This window comes from Ictidomys tridecemlineatus, chromosome 10, assembly GCF_052094955.1.
Source record: "Ictidomys tridecemlineatus isolate mIctTri1 chromosome 10, mIctTri1.hap1, whole genome shotgun sequence".
Classification (NCBI taxonomy): Eukaryota; Metazoa; Chordata; class Mammalia; order Rodentia; family Sciuridae; genus Ictidomys; species Ictidomys tridecemlineatus.
Genome location: NC_135486.1, coordinates 107491220 through 107518656, shown reverse-complemented (window position 1 = coordinate 107518656; position 27437 = coordinate 107491220). Strand labels below are relative to the sequence as shown.

General features: G+C 50.3%; 1 protein-coding gene across 5 annotated transcripts in view; it reads left to right on the top strand.

The window, feature by feature from the left end:
* Sdk1 (sidekick cell adhesion molecule 1) overlaps positions 1-24809 on the top strand; it is an 883473-nt gene extending 858664 nt beyond the window's left edge. For all 5 annotated transcript variants that reach the window (XM_078023675.1, XM_078023673.1, XM_078023678.1 and 2 more), the window contains 4 exons: positions 586-723; positions 3910-4030; positions 8019-8148; positions 21204-24809. In XM_078023675.1, coding sequence (XP_077879801.1) covers positions 586-723; positions 3910-4030; positions 8019-8148; positions 21204-21455 — 641 coding nt within the window. In that variant the 3' untranslated portion in view covers positions 21456-24809. The remainder of the gene's footprint in view (positions 1-585; positions 724-3909; positions 4031-8018; positions 8149-21203) is intronic.
* Positions 24810-27437: the final 2628 nt, after the last annotated feature.

Here is a 27437-nt window from a genome sequence, read left to right as displayed (position 1 = left end):
AAGCAGGGCCTCACCTTAACCCAACTTTTTTTTTTTTTTTTTTTGGTGCTAGGGATTGAACCCAGAGGTACTTTACTTATGAGCTATATTCCCAGTTCTTTGTATTTTTTATTTTAAGGCAGGGTCTCAATAAGTTGGTTAGGGCCTCACTAAATTGCTGATGCCAGCCTTGAACTTGCAATCCTCCTGCCTCAGCCTCCTGAGCTGCTGGGATTGCAGGTGTGTACACTGCACCCAGCTAAGCCAACATTTTTAAGCAGGTGACATTAAGAGGAGAGGCATGATGGTAGTTTTGATGGGCAAGGCAAGGACAGAGGTGTCTCAGGTGAGAGGAGCTCTGAGCCTGACTCCCTCACAGAAAAGGCAGAAAATTGTAGCAGCTTAGGTCCCAAAGCCTGCTGTTGAGGGAGAGGTGCCTGCTGCCTGAGCGGGTCCCACAGGGAAGGGGTCAGTAGCCCACACCAGACAGTGGTCATGTCTTGTCTGTGATTCACATCATCTACAATGTCTTTCTCGCCTGGTTCTGGCAGGACCGCTGCATCCGAGGTTTCCATCACTGTCACCGCGTGTTTGTCTTCCCCACAGCTAAAGTGGAAGCCCCGTTCTATGAGGAGTGGTGGTTCCTGCTGGTGATGGCTCTCTCCAGCCTGATCATCGTCCTGCTGGTAGTGTTTGCCCTGGTGCTGCACGGACAGAGCAAGAAGTACAAGAACTGCGGCGCAGGTGCGATGTCCCCTCCATCTTCCCCACCCCCAACGTCCCCAGTGCCTCGGGTCTCCTCCTCCGGACCTGCTGTGCCACTGTCCACCTTTCCACTGCACTGGGGCTGTTGTGGATGAGGTAGATGCTGCGGGTCTGCTTTCTGGAGGCAGCAAGTTGAGGCAGGCAATAGCTCCGGACCTGGCCTCCTGCAGATCAGCCATGTGCCTTGGACGCAGTGATGGGGGCATTTGGCTCTCACTTGGTTCCCAGGGTCACAGTTCCCTCCTCTGCTACGTTGCTCAAATGCTCTGTGTTTTTAAATGTTTAGAGAGGATGTTCATCAGATGGGTGTTGTAGAGTCCACTATGAAGAGAACAATGAACTGGACACCTCGGCTGTTTGGGGTGTCTTGTGGCTGTTACGGAAACGTTCCCCTGGAATAGCCTTCTCCTGGACTTGAGCTTGGGCCTTGTCTTATGTCCCTTGGTCCTCCTTTGAGCCCTCCAAGGGCCATTTCACTGTGACGCCCCCAGCATGTGCTCCCTGCTGGTGCAGGGCATGCACTTTATCAGAGAAGCCAACAAACGGACACAGTAGGCCAGGCCCAGAGGACACTCTGGGTGGCCCCATTCCTGTGGGGGTGGGAGCATTGGGAAGAGCACGTCCTCCAGGGCTTCTCTGTGCAGAGGTGCAGACAGGAGAGTGCAGAGGACACTCCTCACAGAGGGTGTTCACACAATGAGAAGACTGCACACCAAACGCTGAAGACTGGGGCACTTTGTGTGTTTACTCTCCTCAGTTTTAAAAAGTTCTCATAATTACTAGTGAGGCCGCTTCTTTGCATCACCAGAAAATGGCTGAGCTTGGTGCCTGTTCCTGTCCCAGCCAGCGTCCTCCACACTGTGGCTGAGCCCGAGGAGCTGACGGGCCTCTGACACTCAGACTCCAGCTGGACTGGGCCTCTTTCTAAGCCCAGCTCTGTCCCTGGAGGCTTCCCATCAGCGGTCCTTCTAGAAGTCCCTGATGAGGTGCTCTTAAAAATAGCCCAACCCGCAGGCCCCTGGGCTGAGGAGCAGGGCCCAGAACATCCTTATCCAGCCATCTGCAGTGTCCATCCTGACTCTGAAGGGGTTAATAGAACTGGGCACCTAGAACATCTTACCATTTGCTTTGGTAAAGTTAAGCAATTCATCCCTCAAAGAAAGGATTTATTTTTTTCTGTATAAATTCACTTCTAACAAGTGTCTGTAAATCAGATTTTATTCCTATGGGATTTACAATGTATGAATGGCATGTCATTTTACTGAGTTAATGCTATTACAGAATCCTATGTGTGGTGCATAGAAAATCTCCCTGCTTTTCACCCTCCTTCTCCATCTGGAAAGCAGACTTAAAAAGACAGATCTGACCTGCAGCTTCTGACACCCAGCCTCACCCTGGAGTATTAATTTAACATCATAATTGAAGCCAAGGAAAAAAGACAAGCTTGTCTCCAGGCCTGTCTACCCTCCCTGCCCAGGAGACACGCAGAACCTAAGCCAAGCCCACCGGGTGTCACTCACGCTCCTGCCTGTGGGCACTCCCCAAGATGCCACCCACGGCTGTATTCCTTTCTGATTCTGGTCCTCTCCTGCCCCCCACCCCAACCCAAATCTCCACTCACGGGCAAGTTTGTCTCCATGTGCTGCTCTGCGCTTGTCTGTTTCTCTGTGGCTCACAGAGCAGCACGACAGGTAGAGGATGCCAGGGGCCCCATGGAGAGGAGCCTGCCAGGGTTAGCATGTAGCTGCCATGCCCTGGTTTGCACACGGGCTCCACCCTAGGGCCAGCAGGGTGGTGGGGGGACAGAACAGATGAAGTCTGTGCCTCAGTGCAGTGAGGGAAGGCAGAAGGCCATCTAAGGAACTAGCAAAGTCCCCCGGGCAGGCTAGCATGGGATGGGATCTGTAGGGATGCAGGTGTTGGGGGAGGAGGGTGCTCTGGGGACTGGGGAGGGAGCCAGCTGGTTTCATGACATCTGTCTCTGTCCGTTTTCTGTTGTTGATTATACTATACCACAGACTGGTCGAGTTATAAAGAAGAGAGGTTCACTTTGGCTCAGGGTTCTGGTCCAAGGTCCAGAGACACATCTGGTGACAACTGCCTTTTTGGCAGAGTCCCAAGGTGGTACAGGGCATCACATAGTGTGAGACAGGGAGCACACAAGAGACCCGGGGAACCTGACTTTCAGAGCACACTCACTCTCAGATAACTCATTAATCCATCCATCAGATGAATGGATTAATCCACTTATAAGGGCAGACTTAATTCCTTCTTAGAGGTCCCACCTGGCCCCACCTCTTATATCCCATAATGGGGATTAAATTTCATCAAGAGGCTCAGGGGACAAATTATATTCAAACCACGGAAACATTTGCCCCCATCTGGAGGAAGGGATGAGCAGGCCAGAGGAGGCTGGGGAGGGGACTTCCAGCCGGAGCATTCAGGAGAGCGCGGAGGGGTGAGCCTGCGTAGGATCAGGGCCTTGGGGCTGGGGCAGTGATGAAGGGGACAGGCACAGAACAGGCCAAGTTCGTGACAGGCATGAGGACCGGGGCTCCCATGGCCAATGAGAAGGGAGGCCTTGTGGTTTGGTTTCCTTCACCCGCATTCATTTCATCTGCTAGTATGTTCTGGTGTGTATTAGTAAATTTACTTTTTAAAAAGTATACCGTTGGTTAGCTGATTCAATGACACACCACCAGCACTGCTGTCCATCTGGGAGCATTTTTCTTACTTAATTTAAAAAATCCTGTGCCCTTTCTTTAGCTACCATACCCATATACATTTCCCTTTAACTTCCTGTTTTTTTATATGACTGTGCATTTTTTATTTTGAAATTTATTAAGTATTTAACTTCCCTGACTTTAATAAGTTTATGCATTCCAAGCACATTTTCATAAAATATTGGCCAGTAAACTGGTATTTTGGCATCAGGCAAAATAAACGCTGAAATGCTAATATTGTCATTTTGCTGCAGCACAGCATTTGATACATAGTGATGCTCCCCAGCTCAGCTGTACCTGCCTCCAGAGCTAAAGCAGTGTGGCTCTGGCTTCTACATCTAGCAGGACCGCAGGCACTCCTAACCTTGACTGTGTGGCTTGGTATGGTGGCTGTAGTCGGCAGTCTAGTAAAGCTGTGCTCACTTTCCTTGTGGGGCTTTAGGTAAGAGCATCTCCAACATGGAGGAATCTGTGACCCTGGATAATGGAGGATTTGCTGCCCTGGAGCTCAACAGTCGCCACCTCAATGTCAAGAGCACCTTCTCCAAGAAAAATGGGACCAGGTAAGGAGGCAACATGTAGGCCTGGGTCAGCCAGGGCTGGGTGCTGGTCCAGGGCATGCCCACAGATTCCCACTGAGTCCCCCTGTGCTGATCCAGAAAGCTGAGCATAACCCCCCAACAGGCATGATTCCAAGACCCCAAGGCACACTGGCTCTGGCAGGGGTAGGGTTGCAGAGGGTGAGAGAAGTTTCCAGTGCATTTTCAGGGAAATGAAAAAGGGGTGGGACCTCAGGTGTGGAGGCCCAAGACCTAGGATACCTGAAAGTCACCAGGTTAGCCTTCACCGTCACTTAGTGGGAAACTCAGGTCGGGAGTTCCTAGTTCAGGGGAGTCACACAGGCTGCAGCAGGCTCATGCATGTCCTAGAGGGGAAGTGGTTGCTTTTGTCATTTGATGGATTCCACATTTTCCTGCAATGCAAATGGCCATTTCAAATGTGTGTGGGAAAACAGCAAGAGTGACCTCCCACCATGACCTCTTCCCTCTATCCTTTTCCCAGTTTCAGCAGAAAGTAAGTTCCCCAGAGATGAGCAGGATAACCTTGACCTGCTTGGCTTGCAGAGCCTGGTCTTCTGGTCTTGAGAGTCTGGTAGAAAAAACAAGATACCTGGGGATGCCCTCCTGGAGCAGACTCGCAGGGGTCTTACCCATGCCCGGCAGCATGAGGGGCCTCTTCTTTCTGGGCCTGGCTCCACGGGGATTTGCTTTTATTGCAAAAACATTACATACCATCAGGCAGAGTAAAGGTCTCTATTTCCCTTCACACAGCTGTTTTTCCCTTCTGCAAAGCTCTTGTAGCAAGCATTGCCTACAGGTAGCCTCAGTGGTTCCTGTCCTCTGCCTGTTTGGGACACTCAAATCATTAGAAGAGTGCTGAGGTCAGAGGCCCTCAGCTTTTGGAGGAGGCAGGCAGACAGTGGGTCTCCCACCTGCCATTGGCTCTTGGCCAGCACCCTGGAGGCCAGTCCAAGCAGAGCAGGCTGCCAGCCACCATGTTGCTCTCTTGGGGCAGGAAGGGGAGTGAGCGGTGACGTCTGGTCACATCTTTCACTCCACTTGTCTACTGAGAGGTAAGCTCACAGAATCGTCACAGAATTATGGAAAAGCAATCATATAATTTCAAGACCAAGAGGGACTCGTCACACAGAATTTTAAAATATTACATGCTCTGCTCCTTTGCTGCAGTCTGTCTTCAGACTCCTAAGAGAGGCTCGTAGCTTTGAAGCACATGGCCCCAGGACAGACAGCAGTCTGGTTTGTTAAGTCCATAGGCTTCCCCTGAAAAAATTATTTTGTGGTGAAGTGGGAGGGTCTCAACCCACAGAGATTTATTTCCCCGAGGGTTCCTGTAACAGGGAGAAGTCAGTCTCGTATTAGAGGAACTAGAGCCTGCAGGTAACTCCAGGGAGGCTGTTGGGATGACTGGATAGCCAGGTCGGAGCTCCCCTGGTTGGTGAGGAAGCCTTGGGCAGAGGGGCACCACTAGCCGCCCAGCCAGGAAGTGTCCCAGAAGCTCGGGACTGTGAGGGCCTCTCATGAGCAGACCTGGGTGGGCCCACAGGCCATGGATTTGGGACAGTGATGGGTGGGCCACAGAGCATCTCTCTCCAGCATGTGTCTGTGGCTATCTCTAAGCTCTAAGGCCACATCTCCAAGGTCACATTTTCATATTTCAATTGATGCTTCTTAGCTCAGACAGTGCCTGGGCACAGCCTCTGGGTGGTCTGATGGGAGCCCAAGCTCTCAGCTCCATTGACCTGCAGCCGTGGCATTCCGATGGCACTCACTGGGTTGGCTCATGCATCCAGGTCAACTGGCTCCAGGTAGCGTCCTGGACTTCCTGAAAGGGTCCATGCAAATCATCCTGAAGCTTCTGGAAACCAAGGACAAACTAAAACCAAGACCAAAAAAAAAAAAAAAAAATGTTTGGCTCTTTACCATCACCTTTCTAGTCTGAAGTCCCAAATGCAACAGAAGGATCCTGGAGGCAGGTCTGCCTGTCCATGGGGCTCCAAAAGGGTGCAGACCCTTGGACAGGTAGGGCTGCTGGGCCTCGGTCCTCCAGCATCAGGTCCAAAGTACCTTTAAGTGTGGCATGATTAGTTCCCGTCTCTTTGTTTATGTTGTGGTGCCCACTTCTTTGTGAGAAGACACCTTAGATTAAAAGATTTACCCAAATGGAACTAGGCACATTGACATAAGCCTGTGAGTCCTGCTTCTCAGGAGACTGAGGCAGGAGGAACGCAAGTTCAAAGCCAGCCTCAGCAACTTAGTGAGATTCTATCCTCAATTAAAAGATAAAAAGGACTGGGTATGGGGCTGGGGCTGTAGTTCAGTGGTAAAGCACTTGCTTCAAATGTGTGAGGCATTGGGTTCGATCTTCAGCACCACATAAAAATCAATAGACGCTGTGTGTTCATCTACAACTAAAAAAATGTTTAAAAAAATAAAAAAGGACTGAGTATATAGCACAGTATGAGGGAAAAAATGATTTACCCAAATGGTTATATGACAAATGAAGTCTTTCTAAAAATAAATTATCTTAGAAGTGGAAAGGAAGGAGGCCTTTGGGCCTTCCCTGAGCCTTTTCTGAAAAAAATGAGACATAGCCAACCTGAAGGAGGCAGTAGCTATGCATAAAACCATGGTCCCCCCACCCCACCCCACGCCTCATCTTCTTAGCGCCTGGCTTCCTGGACAGTGGCTTCTCCTTGCTTGATCACCAGGGTTACTTTAACCTCTGGGGGACAAAGGTCACCCCATCTGCAACCACCACCTGGCTCTGCACTCTGTCCTCCTAACGTGAGAGTCCTGGACATGAGGACACTCCCCTCAAGGACATGGGCAGTACACCCTACCTGTCTGGATGGCCACAAGCTAGCAAGTCCCTGAACAGGCCTGGGGCAGTAGGCTGTGCTCAGCCCTGCTGCATTTAAAGACGGATCGATTTGTGCTCTGAGTTTTCTCCCCAAGTGGTGACTTCTCCATCTGTAGAGCAGTCGGGGCTTTTACTCAGTCACAAGATGATAGTCACCAGGAGGTGAGGGCTGAGGCTGTGTTTGTTTTCTATTGCTGGTGACAAATTGCTTAAACCAACACTCATTTCTATTGCTTAAACCAACACTCATTTACTGCCTTGCAGTTTCTGTGGGGGAGGACTTTGGGCCTGGCTCTCCTGGTCCTCTGCTGGGTTCCCAGGGGCCACAATCCTGGTGTAGTCAGGACGGTGTTCTCATCTGTAGTCTGGGCTAGGCAATATCTTTTCCCCACTCACTCAGACTCTCAGTAGAACGCATTCCAACGGGACCTGTGACCAAGGGCCCTGGCTTCTTCCTGCCACTGGCTGGTGCGAGGCCAGGAAGACTCTCTATTTCCAGTATCATTTAACCTCATGTGGTCCTGAGAGGGGTGGGAGAGACAGCCCTCACCTTTTCCATATTCCATAACCTGATCCCAGGACAACAGCCCTCTCCTTCCACGTATTACACTGGTTAGAAGCACATCACAGGCCCTGCCCATACTTGAGGAGACGGATGACCCAGGGGGCAGGGAGGGGGACCACCTTAGAACTCTGCCCACCACAGAGGACAAATGCCATAGCAACCTTCCCTCCACCCTGACCCAGCCCAGGATACCATCTGGGGCTCACTTTCCCGGGCACCTCCAGCTTGGCAGGTCAGACCGTTCCCCATGGCTTCCATCCCCTGCTCGCCACAGCACCAAGCACCTGCTCTGTCTTTGCTCCCAGCCACAGTGTCACCCACTTGAGCATCTTCTGGGACAGAACAGCTCACCCTATGCCCCAGGCCCAGCGCAGTCCCTGGGCTGACAGGCACAGGAAGAGAGGATGCAGAATCACCAGGTGGCCACAGTGGTGCACAGGCTGTGGCCTGCCTCCCATTCCATGGTCAAGGCCAGCAGCATCTTGGGAGACCTTGGGGGAGTGTCTTTGCCCAGGGGTAACTTGCCATGTCCACTTTCATCCTAGGTCCCCACCGCGACCAAGCCCTGGTGGTCTGCACTACTCAGATGAGGACATCTGTGACAAGTACAATGGTGCCGTGCTGACAGAGGGCGGGAGCCTCAAGGGGAAGTCAGCAGATGCATCAGAGTCCGAGGTCAGTGTTGCTTCAGGGCAGAGACCACCACTCCCTCCTTTTGTACTAAGCTTCTGCATCCTCCGTGAAGTCCCTCTCCTTCTGTCTCACGCCTACCCCTGAGGCAGGCAGAACACAGGACAAAGCCTCACTTTACAGATGAAGAAAGTGCCAGAGCCCGAGTTCAGATGCCCACCCTGTGGCCCATGGGCACCTCCCATACGGCCTGAGCAGAGCAGATGCCTGGACAGATTCTTGGGGGAGCGGGTTCCCTTCTCAGATCCTGGAGTAAGAGATCAGCAAGGCAGGTATCCCCTCCTCCCGCTCCTCGGGGCCTGCCCTGTGGAGCAAAGCGATGTCAGCTGAGCAGAGCACCACCCAACAGGCCTTGTGCTTGGTGTCTGGACACTCTCACAAGCTCTGTCCTAACTAGGCCTGGAGCTTCTTGGCATTGGACCAACCCTGGCAAAGAATGAGGCCCAGCAAGGGTCAGTAACTGCCCAAAGTGGGCTTCAGAGCTGGAGGCCTGCTGCCTTCCATTTGCTTTCAGCATGAGCCTATATTTCTCAGGTTTCCACACATCTTGGTGGTCTCTAGACACAGTGCAGGGGGCTGAGCTATAGCACTGACAGAAAGTGGAGCCCCTGTTCCTGGCCAGACAGTTGCTTCCTGTTCTTCCCTGGTATTAGCAAATCTCCCCATCCTGCCGGAGAAGTTCCCTCTTCCTGCCTCCTTGTGCAGAACAGTAGTTCTGGACCAGGTGACAGGGTGGGTCAGCCCAGAGTGGAGACGTGTTCCCGTCCTCACTGAGCACTTGGAACTAGCTGAGCTTCAGCCCCGCCCTGGGCCCTTGGCCCATCTCTGGCCTCCTCCGCTTCTGTCGGTACCCAGCACTTCTCGAGAAGAGCCTGTCTCCTCTGTGAGGGCTCCCTGGGGCACAAGGGGACTTCAACGGGGGGGGGGCTGCTGTGGGGGGCTCTGAGAGGGGCTCCATGTACCCCCAAAGGAGTGCACTGCCTCAATCTCTTAAATTAACCAGCCCAGACAACCAAAGCATCAATTAGAGTCTTGAATGAGTCCTACATGCTTTGTTTCAGGTATGCCAAGCCTGGAGAGGGGCGAAAATCAGGGAGCCATTTGCTGCACATACAGCCTGCCCCACCTCTCAGCATTCCTACTCTAAATCAATATTTAATCTAAAATAAGTCTCACCTTCATTTTGACCTGAATTCAGGCCTTATTGAGCCCCAAGGCTCAATAAAATGGCTTCTTTTAAATGGTTTGTATATGAACCCCATTGAGAGGCCAGCAGGTGGGTGCCGGGGAGGCCTGGCTCGCCTTGACTTTGCATGTTCTATTTACAAAGGATGCTGGTGTGCATCTGCATCATTGCCTTGGGCTTGGCAAACAGCAAGCAGTGGTACAGATGTCCCAAAAGGTGCATTTGTCTAAATTTTAGGGTCTGTCATGTAAAATCCTACTGAAACTGACCCACTCCACCTCTCCTGCTGAGGACACACAGCTGCTTGTCCCAAAAGCAGCATGTGGGGAAGCAGTAGCACAGCCTTCTAGCAGGACTTCCTGGCACCACTAGAAAGGCACACCTGCGGGCACTATCTCAGTCTGTTCTTAACTCCTGGCTGGACACTCTCTCTAGTGTGGCACTGTGTGTGATGTCAGTAGCTACCGCGCCAGCTAATGTATGTTGGCTGTCGCTGTGGAACTGCGTATGGTTCACCCGCTCTGGGTGTGCATTGCCCTGAGGGACTGAGCATGGGCTGCGTTTGACCTCCTACAGCTGGTGCTCACACCAGCCCCATGACGGGGGATGTCCTCCCTGTTTAGATACTAAGGTCATCTAAAGGTAGGAAGTGGAACTGGGTGCTCACAGATCCTTAGTCTCCAGAGCTCAGTCTAACCCTGCCCTTCTATCACCACCCAGCCCAGTGCGGGCAGTGGAGGTGTGTCCTAAAGCAGCCAGAACTGGATTCATGGATTCTGAACTGTTTGTGCATCAAGGTATTCTCAGAATGGGCTCATGGAAGCCTTGGGTCTACTTCTCTCAAATGGGTGGGCTGTTTTGAGATTCAAATTCAGCTGATTTTTATGGAGGATTTCTAAATGCACCCAGGCCCTGAACTAGGCTGCACATCATGCATACGCCACACATGCAAACACATACACACCACATGAACACACACAGTGCTCACATGCATGCCTAAATATATAATCATACCTAAATACAAATGTGCACATATACATGCATGCATACCTAAATACATTACATACCTTCACACACACCTAAAATCACATGTGTGCATATACATGTGCATACCTAAATGCACACACATGCACACATATGTGCATGCACATATGCCTACTCACATACTTAAATACTCACTGCACCCATGCATGCCTAGACAAATATCCCCAGAGGAGCACACAGCCTCAGTATCTTACATTTCCCAGCATAGACAACCAAAGCAGCAATTAGAGTCTTGAATGAGTTTAGGTAGCATACATACCTAAACAGAAACATGAGCAGGGAGGTGAGTGTGCAGGAAGAGGGAGGGGAAGGAAGAGAGAAGGCATGGGGGAGGGACATGGATCCACTCTAAATGGAATTCTGCACAGAGGTTGTCATCTCCTTGTAAGCCGGAGGAGGATCGAGGGCACAAGAGGTCTTGGGATGTTCCCAAGGCACACACTAACGACCTGGGCCCAGCAGTGGGCTCTAAGTTCCATCTTTCCCACCTCACCTGCCATTCAGAACTGAGCTGCTGAGGCATAGTCATGTGGCAAGGAAGGCCAGGGCCCATGAGGGAACTGCCTACTCCCTTGGCAAGACCTGAGAGGGTTTCCGTATGTTCCACAGATACACCTCCGGGTTCCAAATATCTTTTGGGCATGGGCTTCTTCCAGAAGACAATGAAAGGGGTAGCCATTATCCCCATTTAGGATTGTTAGCCATTATCCCCATTTAGGATTTAGGATTGTTACCTAGGACCTCCCTGAAGCCTCTCATAGGTCACTTGACCTAAGGTCCCCAAGTCCCAGCTAAGAATACTGGGCCTGAATCACTGGGTAGCTAAAACGTGCCCTGCATTTTTGGAGAGTCCTTTGCTAAATAATCTTGTTGACCCCACCTTAAACCTTATGAACTTGGGAGATTTGCAGGCACTGAGTATTCAGGAAATCCCAACATAGGGACTGGGACTTAAATCCATTCTTGAAGTGCCAGATCAGATGGTGAAGTTCACTTTGAACCATGTTTTAAATGACTGGATTGAGACATGATCCACAGGCCGCATGGCTCACCATTCATGCAGCTCACCACTTGAAGAGCACAGTTCAGTGGTCTCGGTGTATTCACAGAGTGGAGCAGCCATTCCCACAAACTCTAACATTGTTATAACCCCGAAGACATTCTGTTCCATTACCAGCCTCTCCCATACCCCAACCACCAAGATCCCACCTTTCCCCACCTGCCTGCCCCAGACCTTGGCACCACTCACCAATTTCCTGCCTCCTTAGATTTGCCTCTGATGGACAATTCTTTTTTTTTTTTTTAATAACTGAAGATATTTAATCTAGAGGAAAAAAAATACTTGGGAAACACATGATAGCTATTGTTAGATACTTAAAAGGGCAACCACAAAGAAGAATTTCTAGATTTACTAATATCAATACCCATGAGTAAATTAATGGACATATTCTCTGACTTGATATGAAGGAAGACTTTTAAAACACGACTGTGGAGGAGTGTTCGGGTAGGGTCAAATGACCAGTGATCAGGAGTGTTTCATAAGCAGGAGCAGTTAGGAACTAAGCCACTGTAGAGTGTTTATGGTGTTTTCCAGTTAAAGAGGTACTATGAGCAGCTTCTGTCCAGTAAATTACTGTCACTCCTCTTGGGCTTGAGTGTTGGTTACTCTAAAGAAAATTTGGGGAAATTTAGTCAGACAGAAGCCTTCATGCAGATAATCTTTGTGATTCTCTAAACACCCACTCAACAACTGGTCTCAAAAATACCCAGTACTTACTTAGTTTTACCCACTTCACAATATGCTCAATATGAGCAGTTTGATTCCCAAGCCTTGGTCAGGCACGAGTATTTCTTGTGAGCCATAGTTTTAGGCTTAAGAGCCTTTGTTGGGGGAGAACCCTCTGCCCACAAGGGACTGTGACCATAGAAATCAGTAGAAGGAGAGGGATCTAATGAGTCTTAGGAAGATTTCCTAATACCAATACCCATGAGTATTGGTAAAGGCCTAAAGGTCCCATCCTGGTACCATCACTGTCTGATGGACATTTCATCTAAATAAATCAGATCGTCTTTTGTGACCAGTTTATTTATTTCAGCATAATGTTTCCATTGAATGGATACACCACATTTTAAAACTAGTTTTATGAAGGTTTGTGACAAGGATCCCCAAGACTACTCCCAAGTCCAGTGATTTGCTAGGACTCAACAGGACTCAGCTGTGCTTATGACTGAGAGATATGACAGAGAGAGAGGACAGAGCACAGTCAACTGCAGGCAGCCCTGGGGGTGCTGCTTAGAGGACTCAGCTCCTAGGCTCACAAATGTGCCAAAACTCCATCCCTGGATTATAGGATTGGTTCACTGTGCCTACACTATATCTCAAAGTATATTCTAATTTTCCTTCTAATTTCTTCTTTGACGTGTTGGTTATTTAGAAGCATATTTTTTTTAAAGAGAGAGAGAGAGAGGGAAAGAATTTTTAATATTTATTTTTTTAGTTTTTGGTGGACACAACATCTTTATTTTATTTTTATGTGGTGCTGAGGATTCAACCCAGCACCCTGCGCATGCCAGGCGAGCGTGCTACCACTTGAGCCACATCCCCAGCCCAATATTTTTAATTTTCTTATATTTTAAATTTTCTACTATTGACTCTTTATTTTTTTTGAGGGGGGGATGGGTTACTGGGAATTGAACTCAGGGGCACTTGATTATTGAGCCACATCCCCAGCCTTATTTTGTATTCTATTTAGAGACAGAGTCTCACTGAGTTGCTTAGCGTCTCGCTTTTACAGGAGACTGGCTTTGAGCTCATGATCCTCCTGCCTCAGCCTCCCAAGCTGCTAGAATTACAGGTGTGTGTCACCACGCCCAGCTTCTATTGATTATTTCTAATCATATTTTTAATTCTTTTAAATTTGTAGAATCTTCTTTTACAGTCTAGCATGTAGTCTATGCTGGAGAGTGTTTTGCATTCACTTAGAAGAGTATGTTATTCTACTATATTGGATAGAGAGTTCTGTATGTTTGTTTTAATTGATTTACAGTATTATCTTCTGTTTATTTGATCTTATTTGCCATCTCTTAACGTAGTGAAGTCTCCAACCATAGTTGTTGAATTGCACTTTTATATCCCCAGTTCTATCAATTTTAATTTCATGTATTTTGATGCTCTGATTAGGAACAAATGTTTATAATTGCTTTTATCTTCTCCATGGATTGACCCTTATATTCACATAGAAGTCTCCTCTTTGACTCCAGTAGTATTTTGTCTTAAGGTCTATTTTGTCTATTAGCATAGCTATTTCAATTATCTTTTGGTTACTATTTATATAGTATATAATTTTTATTCTTTTATTTTCAACCTATTTGTGTCTTTGAATTTAAAATGTGTCTTTTATAGAAAGTATATATTTGAATCATGTTATTTTAATTATTATGCCCATCTCTGCCTTTTAATTGGACTTTTTAATCCATCCACATTTAACGTAATGATAACTTAAGTAGAATTTATGTCTGACATTTTAATGTCCTAATTTCTCTATGTTTTTGATCCTACTTTCTTTTTTGTTATGTGGATATTTTCTAATGTGCCACTTTAATTCACTCACTCTTGCTTTTACTACTTTTTAGTTATTTTCATAGTGATTTGCTCCAGAATCATTTTCCACTTCAGATTTATCCTGAATATCAGGATGAATACATGTAGAGAACTATGTTCCCCCTCCCCTTTTTATTATATTATTTTACATTGTGTGTCCAAGTAAGTTAGAAAATCAAGAATGTGTTTCATAATCAACACTTTACATAATTACATGTCTTTTAGAGAAGCTGAGAGAAGGAGAGCAAGTGTGTATTTGTCATTCCCACCATTTCTGGTGTTCTTTGGTTCCTCCTGTGGACAGCCTGTCCATAGGGGTCAGTTTCCTACTCTGCTGCCTCCTTTGTGTTGCTGTTGTTCTGTGTGTTACATTTCTATAGGTTTATAGGCCCAGTGGTACAATCATACACATACTGTTTTATGCACCACTGCTTTCTAAATCAGAAAAGAGAAGAAATATGTAATTATTCTGTCTTTTATAATTTTCTATGCAATTACCTTTTTTTTTTTTTAATTTTGTATGTCTATGTTTGATTTACTGTCCGGTGTCAGTTGCTTTCCAATGAACAACCCTCCTATGGTACTTCTTGCAAGGCAGTCTGCTAGCAATGAATTTTTCTCAGTTTCTATATATCTGGAAAGTCTTTATTTCACCTTCATTTTTGAAAATAGGTTTGCTGGATGTAGGCTTCCTGACTGGCAGTTTTCTTTCAGAATTGTGAGCATATTACTCTCTCCTGCTGTCCACCTTATTTTCTGACTGGAAGTCAATTGTAATATTATTTATGTTCCCTTGTATATGAGGAGTCCTTGTTCTTTTGCTAATTTCAAGAGTTTCTTGTTCTTCAAAATTTTGATTACACGGTGCCTGGGGTAGATCTCTTTGCGTCCATCTTGCTTGGAGCTTACTGAGCTCATTGGATAGGCAGATGCCTTTAGATGAAACTTGGGAAACTTGAAATCATTGTACTTTCAGTGTTTTGTTTCCTTGCCTCTTTCTCCTGTCCTTCTGTGCTCTCTTTACACAGTGTTGGCGTACTTAGCGCTCTCGCATTTAGTGCTCTGTTCGTTTCTATTTTTTTTTTCAGATTGCATAGTCTCCATTTATCTATCTTCAAGTGTTTCCTCTGCTAGCTCAAATCTACTGTTGAGCCCCAATAGTGCATTTTTTTTATTTTAGTTATTGTATTATGTTAACTCTGCAGGTTTCCAGTTGGACCCTTTTTTATAATTTCTGTCTCCTCATGGATACTTTCTACCTGCTGTGATATGGTCCTCACGTCTTCCCTTGATTCCTTGGACGTAGCTTCCTAGTTCTTTGACCCTCATTGTCACAGACACTCTGGGAGTCTCTGCCTGGTTAGTCCAACCTTGGGCCCCTCCAGGGCTGGGGCTCCCCCTAAGTGTGCCTTGCATCTTCCTGGGGTCTGTAGTACGTGATTTGGGATGGCATCTTGTGGCAAGTCTAAATGCTGATGTCCATCCCTTGAGGACTGTCATTGGCTTATCTCTTGTTAGTGTCCTGGCTGGACCAGCTCAGTGAGGTGCTTCCTCTCAGTGTGCATGCTCTGGTGTCACTCCTCAGCGGGGGTGGCTGTGCCCTCTCCCTGGCCACCAAGGATGACATGGTTTTATTAGGGCTCTCCTTGTTCCCTTTTCTCACCTCCCATGAATGTTCTGCAGGGTCCATCTCCACTGCCATCACACCCAGTGACTCCCCTCTACTCCCCACTAGTTATGTTATTGTGACAGCATCTTGAAGCATAATCATTCCATACACGGATCCAGTTAATGTCCAGCCCTTTGCAATGGCCAGAGGATGTCAATATCTGAAGCTGGTTCTGTCCAAAGACCCCTTAGCCCCAGTGTCTCTCTCCCTGTTGAGCTGCTGGCTGGTTTACAGCTTCACTTGTCACCATGGTGGAGTCACCAGCTCTTATGGCCCCGCCCCAGTCTCCTCTGTCTTCACCCACCCCTTAGGCAGGCTCCATTCTCTATTCCTATGTGTTATCTCCCCCACACACCGATGACCCCATGTCACTGCACCAGAGCAGGGGTGGGGACAGTGACCCTCTTCTCCCATAACACACCTGCCACACAAGTGGCACTGGTTGAGATGGTTGCCCCCTGTTCTAGGTTTGCTCCTTCCCATATGGAGTTTCTTCCTACAAACAAGTTAGGTGGGGGCAGCTGGGCCCAGTGCTCTCAGTCTGGCACAGCTGGTGCAGACCCTGCAGCCCAAGAGGGAAGGCTGGCAAGGGGACAGAGCCCAGTCTCCTGGCCACACCTGCCTGGAATAGGGCCTCTTGAACAGGCAGCTGGCTTGGGGAGGGAGGAAGTTGAACAAGAGTTGCTGGCAGCTCGCCCACACTCCATCCAGGTTAGACCGAGTTCCTAGACCAGCAGTTCTGTCTTCCTGGCCACATCTGCCTTACGTAGTTTCTGTCACACTCTTTCTGTTGCTCTGGTTAGAAATGAGAGGATTTGTCACCTTTCCTCACACGACTGCTTGTGAATGTTATCAGAATGGCTGTTGGAATCACATGTGAAAACTGATTTTGAAATCCAAAGAAACCGTTTTCAAAATCCCTCCAGCTCCGGCCAACTTAGACCAGCCTCTTGTACCTGGTGAACTCCCTAAGTGCTTGCCAGAGTAGAACCTCAAGGGCTGAGAAGGTCTCGGAGGTCCTGCCAGGCCTCTGTGCACCCTTGGGGACTCTCACAGTCAGTTGGACACTGCATCCAATCACATTTCGTTCTCCTGTGGTTTCCTGGGAAACCAACACACACTGCAACTTCACATCACACAGGAAACTTTGAAAAAAAAGAAAAAGGCCCTGTAGCATTTCCTCTTTGTCAATAATTTTCACTCACTAAAATACATCCCCATTAAAAAATAATAATGTCATATAAACAATAAACAGAGCCAGTGACTGGAGGAGGGATGGCGTTTTAACGCTGTCCTTTATCGGGGACCCAACAGCACAATCTGAGCAGGAGCCAAAAGCTCTGCTGACATCTCCTTGTCACTTAACCCTGGGGACCTTCTCCTGACTCTTCCCTGTGAAGAGCAAGAAGCAAAGAAGCCCCTCTTAGTCTCTCCTCTGAGTTCCTTTCCGCATGATGGTTTTGATGCCAGACACTGGGAACTTTGACTCAATGACAACAGAAATGAAACCAAGTCCCACAAATACAAACATGCAGACAAATCCTTTACTAGAGCCTCCACTGGAAGTGAGACGCAGCTCCCACATCAAAGTGTCAGGTCGGCTCCCTAGAACTGAAGAAAGGAGACAGGTTCATCATCTGCTAGCAGGTGGTGCTGAAGAACATGGCCCTGAGGAGCCATGTTGTGACAGCCCCTGGCTGTAGTGATGTGCCTGGCACTGTCTCACACATTTGGTACTTGAAGTAAGGCAGGACCTGTCTGTGGCTGTGAGGTATGAGCCAAGGCCCAGGGGTGCACTTGTCCTTTGGTCCTACTGTCTCAGTTTTGCTCTCTCAGATGGATTTTGGAATCCCTTGCCTGAGTGAGTCCATGGGCGAGGCCTGCGCCAGGCTCCAGCCTCCAGCTTTGTCCTCACACCAAGAGCCCCTCCCTCCCAGATGCTCTATGGAAACCCAGAGGCCCGAGTCTGCCTGGCTCAGCCTACGTTACGTGCCCACCCAGGTTCCAGCTACTGTCCTCTGAGAGGCAAGAGCCATTCATCCCAGGGGATGGGGAAGGATGGCTTCCTCCAAGAACAGGTCAAGGCCGATACCAATGCTGGACATCCTGTGTGATGGACAGCCACCCTCAGTACATGTCTCCTGCCAAGACCCCTTCTTAGCAGCCACATTTATCACAGACCCCTCTTCTGGCACCATAGCATGTTTGGACCTTTGGTTGGTGCTGTGCAACATGATGCATATAAGAAGTCTTCAATAAAAGGCATTTTATTAATCATGGAAACAGGAACCTGTGTGGAACAGGGTACGTTCATCCTCTAAGTGGGTCTTGATGATGTACTCTTGTTAACCCAGGCTCCTGGGAGGATGCAGTGGCCCATTCCAGATCCCACCTGCTTCCCCTACAGCACAGGAAGTGGGGTGAGCAAGGGCACCAGGAGGGCAGAGGGAAGCCCCAGGTGGATGAGTGACAAGTTTACTGAAGCAGAATTAATGGCTCATGTTCCCACTGAGCGCCATGGTGCCTCCACCACTAGGAAACTTGATCCAAGATACGCCCACAGAGAGGGTGTCTGTCTACCTTTTATTGGACAAGTAAATGACCCCTACCTGTTCCTAGCAAGGCTTCATTCCTGCTGACTTTGAGATACCTTCAGTGTGGCCTGGCCAGTATGACCTGAGGTCACTTGAATTTGTCACTCTCGATTCTTTCAGACAAAACGAGGAACCTGTATCCAGTCACTGCCTCTCCCCTTCCCTCCAGCCTCCTCGTGGTAGGGGGTGGAAGAGGGAGGCCATGGGGCACTGAAGATGTGGCCTGCAGGGGTAATAACCAGCTGTAATGTCCATCCTCAGATGACCATGACTTTAACCCTAGTGTGCAAAACATGGAACAAAATTGCCATCGCCCATGCCTAAATTTTCTGTGAGTTTCTCGTGAGAACAGTGATGTCATTAAGGCCTTTCCAACACCCCTGTCTCCCCTAAGCTTCAGGAAATTCAGAATTGAAGTTGGCGTCTGAAGACGGGACAAATCAATTCAGGGCTGACAATGTAGAGTCCTTATGCTTCTGTGGGGTGATCGGTTCCCTCTTCTCCAGTCTTAATGTCCACAGAACCTTCTCAACCACCTGGAGTCTTCTAGAAAACAGATGGAAAGTGCATCTAGACAGCAGCCACAGTGTAGGTCCTTGATCTCCTACCGGGAAGGCCAAACACACTTGGTAACTCCACATTAGTGGACGAGGACCAACCCTGTGTTCAGTGACACCCAGCACAGTGAACAGTCACTGCGCCATCACACACACCCGTATTTCCTCAGCAAGAGTTCAGGATCAACTGCCCACATTAGTTCAGCTCTGCAGCAGCTGTCTTCAAGCAGGGCAGCCTTCCACCAGATGAGTTTAAAAAGTTTTGGATTTCAGAGCACTGTGGGTTTGGGGTTGTGGGATAGCATGAGGGAGTTGGGGTCGGTTGAGCTGGTGGGAAGGAGATGTCAGGAGCTGGGAGTAAGTTCCTGTCCACGGAGGCACAAAACCCTTGGCTTAGGCACTCAGGCGTGGACTCCTATTTGGCTGGTCTCTCCGAGCCTCATTGTTCATCCGTGAAATGGGATTAACCGCACAGCACAGGCCAGCAGGCAGTTGTAGATTCTGCAAGTGGATTAATCTGGTATGTGATAAGTGGTCACGAAAAAGGAACCGCTGCACTGTTTGTCATCAGGATTAGATTACAGAGAAGCTGATGTGCTCAGCATCCCGGGATGCAGTGTCAGGCTGCGTTACAGGAGCTTTAACAAGTAAGAAGCAGATGAAGCAAAGTATAGCTGCACTCAGCTGCCACTTGACGGGCTGTTTGCATTCAGTGTCTCAATTCTGCAGCTTGCTTCATGTGAATATCCTACTTAAAGCCCAAAATTCAGTCTGTATCTGAACATTCTGGGACACTAGGGCTCCACCCTGTGTGTCCGAGGGATTCCTGTGTGGTCCGGGTCAGCAGCAGCAATGGCACTCACAACACTCAGATGTTATATTCCCCTGAGTCTCAGCGTGGACTCCAGTGGGATGTGCCAAGTGGGAAGCAGCAGCTGCCCCTCCCCACCCACCCCAGCTGAGAGGATGCGGGTCCTACCCCTGAGGAGAGCTGGGGACTGGTTAGTGCTTCTCCTTTTTAAGAGTATTTACAGTCTGGAGGAGGCTCTGAGACTAGGGCACAACCTCCCCAGCCTCACACCCTTGGAATGCCACCACTGGCCAGCATCTCCCAGCCTCGCACTTACCAGAATCTTCTGGAAGCTTCTAAAACATAAGCATCCCAGACCTCCAGGGCCCTGAGTCCCACCCAGGAACTGCTCTCTTAGGGCTGCACTGACTATTCTGAGACAGTCTGGGTTTGCTTGCTCATTCCAAGTCTACTGGGGAGAGACAACGGGCAGATGTGACTGGCCCCTTGAGAGGTCAGATCTAGAGCACAGAGTGGAGATGTTGGGAGCCTAAGGGACAGGGCAAGACAGCACATGTCCCAAAGCCAGGGTCCCCACATCCTGTCAGGACCTTGAAGAAGAAACTCTACCCTCTCCCTTCTTGAGCTTGAAAGGCTGCCTGGCCACCATGGGGACAGAACCAGAACCATGTGGGCATGTCTAGGTGTGGGTGGCCTCCTATACTGGAGACGTGAGGGGCCTGTGGGGTCCCCAGGGTCTTAGAGCCCAGATGGGCCTGGTGGGCTCTGGCCCCTCCACATGGCTCCCTGAGGGGCTCAGGAGGCTCTCAGGACCTCTGGAGAGGGGACAGTGTCTGGCAGGATCCTCCACCCTGCCTTGGCCTCCATCTTTTTAGCAATCCTTCCAATGACTTATGTCAACCCAGAAGACCACAGGATAGCTTGCTTGAAGACAGTGAACACAGAAAACATGGGGTAAATGTTCTTACGGAAGCTGCTGCCTTGTTTTATAGATAACAGTCACCCCTCAAGAGGACTGAGCCTCAGACTTCTCGGGATGCAGCTGTCCCGGGCAAGGTTAGGGGGTGGCCAGGTCTTCACCGCTGGGGGAGGGTACATGGAGATGTTGGGCAAATACGCTGTGGTGCAGCGGCAGTTCTGGCACCCCCACAGTCCTGCCAGTGGCCCCAGTGGCCTCCCTCTGAGCCTCTCCGGGCTCAAGGCTCCCTTCTCTCTGGTCCTTTCTCTTTGGTCCATGACAGCCTACATCTTGGACGCACAAAGGCCAAGGCTTGGGGACTTTCCTGCCCTATTGCACCTCTGTGTTCTGCACCCTAAGGTCACAGGCAGATCCCAGTGGGGTCTTGTGGGTGGCCATGTGGATCTCTTCCAGGGTGATACCTTGCCCAGGGCAGTGGGAGGAAGTGGAGAGGGCAGGAAGGAGGGACACCGCCCCACACACTCCAGTGGTGTTGCTATCCCTCCTCCTGGTCTCTGCCTGCTTCCTCCAAGCCCCTCTGCAGCTATCACCCCCACCCCACGTGGCTGTCCATCCCTGCTGCATCCCCTGTCCCCTCTCACACTGTCCCTCTCCCCCAGGCCTCCGACTCAGACTATGAGGACCCGCTGCCCAAGCACTCCTTTGTCAACCACTACATGAGCGACCCCACCTACTACAACTCCTGGAAGCGGAGGCCCCCAGCGGCGCCACACAGGTACGAGGCAGTGGCGGGGGCCGAGGCGGGCCCGCACCTCCACACGGTCATCACCACGCAGAGCGCAGGCGGCGTGTACACGCCTGCAGGCCCCAGCGCCCGGGCCCCGCTCACCGGCTTCTCCTCCTTCGTGTGACACGGGCGCCTCCATCAGGGTAGAACCACCGCGGACCTTCCGGAGTCTATTTTTGTTAAGACAATCAACTCTGATAACTGAGCTGAAGTTTTTGTTTAAAAAAAAAAAATTCTGATAAGCGATGATTTTACCTACAAGTGAACACTAGGTTCCACTTAGGAAGGTTTTTTTATGGCTTTTTGTAACATCGCTGCAGGAAGCAGGTTTCTTTGTTTTCTTTTCTTTTTAAGAGAAGGTATATCTCCCTGGTGCCCTGGTGTGGCACCGCCAGCCCCAGGTGTCTCCATCCTCCAGGTCACCTGGGGAGGTGGGTCAGGGGCAGAAGAGCCGAGGCCCAGGGGAACAGAGCTCAGGCCTCTGTCTCTCTCTACCTCCTCTCCCAAGAACCAGCCAGCTCACGTTCTCCGTGTTAGGAAACCTTCGGCCTCCTTGCTCACTCCTGGGGTGTGGAGAGCAAACCTGGGCTCCAGCTTGGTGACCCGCCCCCCACATGTGTCTGAAATGCTCTCATTCTGCAGATTCTAGGCGAGGAATCAGCTTTAAGGTCTCAGCAATGGGCAGGTGATTGGGAGGTGGTGTCCCCTGGCCCCATTGTGGCTCAGCTGGGCACTCCGTCACTCCGGTGGTAAATTATTCTGGGGCTTTCCTTTCTCCCCTCCTTTCTTTCAAGCTAATAGTGCAGGAACAAGAAACCCTTCCCCCCACCCCAGGCTCTGGAAGCCCCTGAAGCCCGTGCAACTGGGTCTTTCCCATGAACACACAGCACACAGCCAACCCTGCTGACCAAGAGTGAGGTGGCGTTTGCAGAATTGCTTGTCGTGTAGGAAGTGTGCATTGTTAACCAGAGTATTTTTTAAATCTTTTTATCTTTTTTTAAAATATGTCACATGAAATGAATGCGTCTTTGCTGTCTCCGGGTGCCTTTTTATTAATATGTTCTGCTTTGTACATGGGAAAGACAAGAAGCGACAGTGTCTCCAAATAAAGCAAACCCGCTCTGAGAAACCGGGCCCCGAGTCGCCCCGTGTACCCCAAGCCACTTCAGGCACATGGGAACAATCCTTCCGTTCGTCCTCCTGCCACCGCGGGCTGCCCCCTGCTTCTGACCACCGGTGCTGCTGCCCTCCCCATCCAAGGCCAGCTTTAAGCCTTAACAGGTTTTTCTGAGAATTTTTTTTCTTTAATTGTCACTCGTTTGTTCTAATTTTTTAAGCTAAATGAAAATAGTCTGAACTACTTTGGAAAATATAGAGTCCAGACCTCAGCTGTGCCTCCAGCCAAACTTTGACTTTTCCAACGGCTAGCTCGGTTGCAGGTGGCCTCTCTCAGCCTGAGGACCTGTCTGGGTGTGACCAGAGCGCTACTGGTTCCAACTGGCATGTGTGTCCCGGGGCTCCTGAGGGCCTCACATCCTCACTCCTGGGCAGAGTGCAGCGTACACAGGATTAGAGGCTCTTCCTTCCACACCCCCCCATGAACAGCAGGACAAGGTGGGGCACTGTCCTCCCAGGGACCTCAGTGTGCTGAGAGTGCTAACCAGCTGGGTAGGTCCCTGGCTGGTGCCACAGGAAGTCAGTCTCATGGCCAAGTGTAGAAAACATGGTCCCCACGTGGCCATTTTCTCTCTGCCCCTCTGTGGGGCAGAGTGTAGATGTTGTCTTGATCCTCTGCTTAGAAGGTTACTGGGTGTGGCCCAGGAGACCAAGGAAAGTTTTGTGTGGGGTGAGAAACCCTTTTCAGTTTTTCCAAAATTGAGAGTATGGAAAGTTCTCCCTCTCTCCTCTGCTTTCTCCCTGCCTTCCTCCCTCTGCCCTCCCTTCCTCCCTCCCTTCCTTCCTTCCCTGTGTGGAAGGGGGAATATTCTAAACCAAAAATCCTAGATGCTCTGCCCAAAGCCACTTCTGCGTGAGAATCACCACCCCTAGTCCACTGGAGGGGCCACCTCGGTGGACAGAGCCACCTCCTTCCTCTTGCCCCAGAGAGGGTGAAGTGGACGGAGATCACATTCAACCACTTGAACTTCTTGGGAGAGAATGCTCCAGAGAACCAGCCCCTCGCTGCGCACTTTGCTTCCTTAAGCCATAAGGACATTGCTTTAATTAACAGGAAAAGGGTTGAGGACAATTTGGTCTGAGATGTGGCTTTGCTCTTGGGTTTTGTGACAACATGACACTTGTTTTAGGCTCATCTTTCCTGTATCCCCTCTACTTTCAGTGAAGTTTAAGGCTGCACTGACGCTGGGGCTGCTGATGGACAGTGGTCAGTTGCCACAGTCACGCCTGTCACCACCAGGGACTGTGTCTCATGTGAGCCACCTGCACCAAAAAAGCAGGGTCTGACCTCCCAGAACAACCTGTGCATTGAGAACTATCCATTCCTAATCGCTCCTCTTTAGGGAGGGGAAAAAATTCACACAAGAGGAAAATGGACATTGGATCTAAATCTCAGTTCTGAGAATAAGCAAAAATTGTAACCAAGGGGCACAGCGATTGTTCTCTGTCCTGTGGTGCTGAAAGGTGCATTTCGCAGGTGCCTTGGTGGCAGTAGCGCTGTCTCCCCACAGAAGTCTCCAGTGCCCTTCCCTGTGTGGATGATGCACTTGGCACGGGAGGGGCTGTGCTCTGGTTGAGATGCATGGTTTGCACACAGGATCCCCTCTCCACCTCGGGTGCCAGGGCATAGGAGTCTGGAGAGGGACCCAGGGCTGAGCTGTAGTCTCCTCGGCCTCCTGTAGGGCACACTCTGAACCAGCTGGTCTGGACAGCCCTTCCTGCCCACCTTCCCTTCCTTGTCTTTCCCCCCATTCACTCAAGGCACACTTCATTCGATGCCCCAGTGAAAGAAAATGTGGGGCAGCAGGGTCTTTTCCACCGTGAGCCCCAGGGGGAGACAGAATCGCAGTGGCCACCACATCAGGCACCCAGCAGCCCACGAAGGTGGTGCTCATTCTGCTAACTTCTTTGACTGCTGTGCTTGTCTGGATCACGACTGGCCCAAAGCATGGTGTGGTGCCTGCGTAGCAGTTGCTAGCATGGTTTTTCGTTTGTACGTGTTCCTGCGCACTGTGAAGAGCACCTGGGTGCCCTCGATCCGCCAGCACAGGGCCCAACCCGAGGTGAGGACGTGTGGAAACTCGTGAACGGCGCTGGTCTGCGCGGCTGCCTCCTTGCAGACTCACCTTCTGGCTTGAGAAGAGCCCCGGGCAGTCCTGAGATTTTCCCTACAGCATTACCAGAAGTTGTGCTGAAAACCAGACCTCATTAAAAGAAAGAGAAATAACCCAACAACATGTAGGAAGGCAGAGAGAGGTGCTATGGGTACGATTTTTAATAAAAACGTTATTTTGTTCCTTAAGTGCTTGTGATTTTCTTCAAGTATTGATGAAATGACCCCTGGGCTCCTTAGGAATATCCCTGAGGTCTAAGGTTGTAAATTCAACCACTGAAGTTCAACCCAGGTGCTGTTCTGAACCACACACATGCGCACACATGCTCACTTCCAGGACCCACCCCTGCTGAGAAGCAGGTGTGCAAGGGCCGCGGGCAGTGAGACTCCCCCAGCCGGATGAGGTCAGAGGAAGGCCTCAGAGCTCCATGGGAGCATCCTGACCTGTGGCAGCCAGAGCCTGTTCCCTGAGCCGCCCCTGAATGGACCAGAAGCCACCTAACTCACACACCCTGTGGTTGTGTCCCCAAAGACTTCAACAGGTGGTGGGGGGAGGGGAGAGAACGGCTCCCGACCAACCTTGTTGGGTGAAGGGAGCTTGGGGAAGATGGCTTCCTTGCAGCATCCAGTCTCCCAAGAGGGCCTCACGGGCTCAGGGCTGCTCTGAGGGAAACAGACAAGCGAGGCCATTTCTCTTCTCTACAGAAATGGAATTTCAAAGACATCTGCCACCCCGGGACTTCTGGAAGCCACTGTGCCAGGGCCAACAGGAGAGGGTGCAGCTTCACAGCGTGTCCCTCACCTGCCCGACTTAGGACCAGTTGGTTCTTAGCCCTGGTGTGTTTTGGCATGACCAGGGAGCAGTTAGAACTCCCAAGGCCCAGGCCCCGCCCAGGCCAAGTGAGTCAGAATCTCTGGGCTTGGTCCCCTGGTGACTTCACTGCAGCTCAGGAAGCCAGGGGTTCAGAACAGGCAGCCAACTGCAGGGAGGAGGGGAGAGGGTCCCCAGTTCCTGTCTTTCCAGCCCTGCCCATTAGCTCCAGACGCAGTCACTGCCACAGAGGAGCCGAGGTAAGAACCCTTCATTTCTCTCTCTTTTCCCCACCCCTGTCTGCCTGCACCATCCCCCATCATGCGAAATTAAAATTTGTCCATTTTCCAGCATCTTCAGCATTTCAGAATTTGTAGCTGTCGTGTAAAAGGCAGATGACAGTATTGAAGGCGTGCCACATCCTGTGTTCTTTGCAGTTGTTAATCCATAAGTTTCCCAGCAGGGTGCCGTGAGGTAGGTGGGGCTGGGGGGCCCATTTTATAGATGAGGAAACCTACCCAAAGAGGGGATGCCACTGATCTCAGGGGGGCCAGCTGCAAGGGGCAGATCCAGACCCAAACCTGGGCAGGTGGGAGGGAGCTGCAGAGCCTGGTCCCTGGGTCCCTAACTGCCCCTCTACGTTGTCCAAGAAGCTGTGGCTTTTGCCTAAGAGTTCCTCAGACACACAGACAGTTGCCCTGGAGAAGGCATGCGGAGAGGAATGCCTGATCTAAATTGGCATGATTGTGCAGAGCCTTGTAGCTATTATTATTATCATCATTATTATTATGTTAATGGGAAACCTTTGAAGTGCAGCCATTTGTTAGAGAAAAAGCCAGACCCCATTGTCTTGTTGGATGGAGTTAGACCAGAGGACCTCCAGGAGAGGAACTTGACTTAGGTGAGCACTCCAGCAGGGCTGGGGGAAGCATTGCAGGTGGGGTCTTAGTGTAGCCTCTGGGACTGACCAGAATGTGTCTGTTTAAGAATCAGGAAGGGCACGGGAACAGGAGGCACAGAAGCCTCCAGCTTCAGACCTTGTGGGGACCGTTTGGATTCTTGGACTTGGGCCCTGCAGAGCCCTTCGTCCTCTAGCCCCCAGTGTCTACACTGGACATCCCGTGGCCTGGACCTGTGGGACCTCCATCTCCATGAGTTTGGGCTTCCTCTGGAAGGGACCCAGGCTCTGGCTGTCTCTCCCTTGCAGAGAACCTGATCCCAGCAGGGTAAAGACCTAGGTTCCTCAGGATTCTTGGCCGGAAGGGCACAGCTGTACCTATCAGAGCACCCTGAGTCCAGCTTGGCTCCAGGGGCCAAATTTGTGACAGGGAGGGAGCTCATTTGTGCATGGGCTGCCCACTACCCATTTCTCTTAACCAATGGCACCCTCAGTACCTCTGAGGAACTCCTCCCCCCCTCCCACAGGTGACATTTTTAGGGGACATTCTTCCAGCCTAGGAAGCAGCAGGTGACTCAAGGTGGGCTGATGGAGCAAGTGGTGCCCCTCCTTGGACTCTTAGGGGAACAATAAGGCAGAGGCTGCATTGAGGTGTCCCCCCAGCTTCCCAGAGTGGCCTTTCCTTCTTCCAGTTTCCAAGCTCAGATTCTATACCCTCAAGAAATCCCTTTTGCTGGACTTAGCCAAGACTGTCCACCTGCTTGTAACCAGAGGTCCTGCTTCTTGCACTTCAAGGAGACCCCACCCAGCCTGGGCTGTGAGCACAGCTGGGTCCTGCCCCTCAATTGGGGAAGGCCATAAGGACTGTTCTCAGGCAGTGGGACAGTCCCTAGGAAGGCCTGTCAGCCCTGGAGCAGCATCCATGCCCCCTTTCCTTGGGCCTAGAAGAACAACATAATACAGTGAGCATGCTACCCAACAGAGCATGTGTCCCCCATGAAAGGGAAGATTGAGCAGCCCAGCAGCAGCCTCCTCCATCGTTTGCTGAGGGCCAGCCTGGCACCTCTTCCACAGAGTGAGCATTTCCAGAGCAAAAACACACTCCATA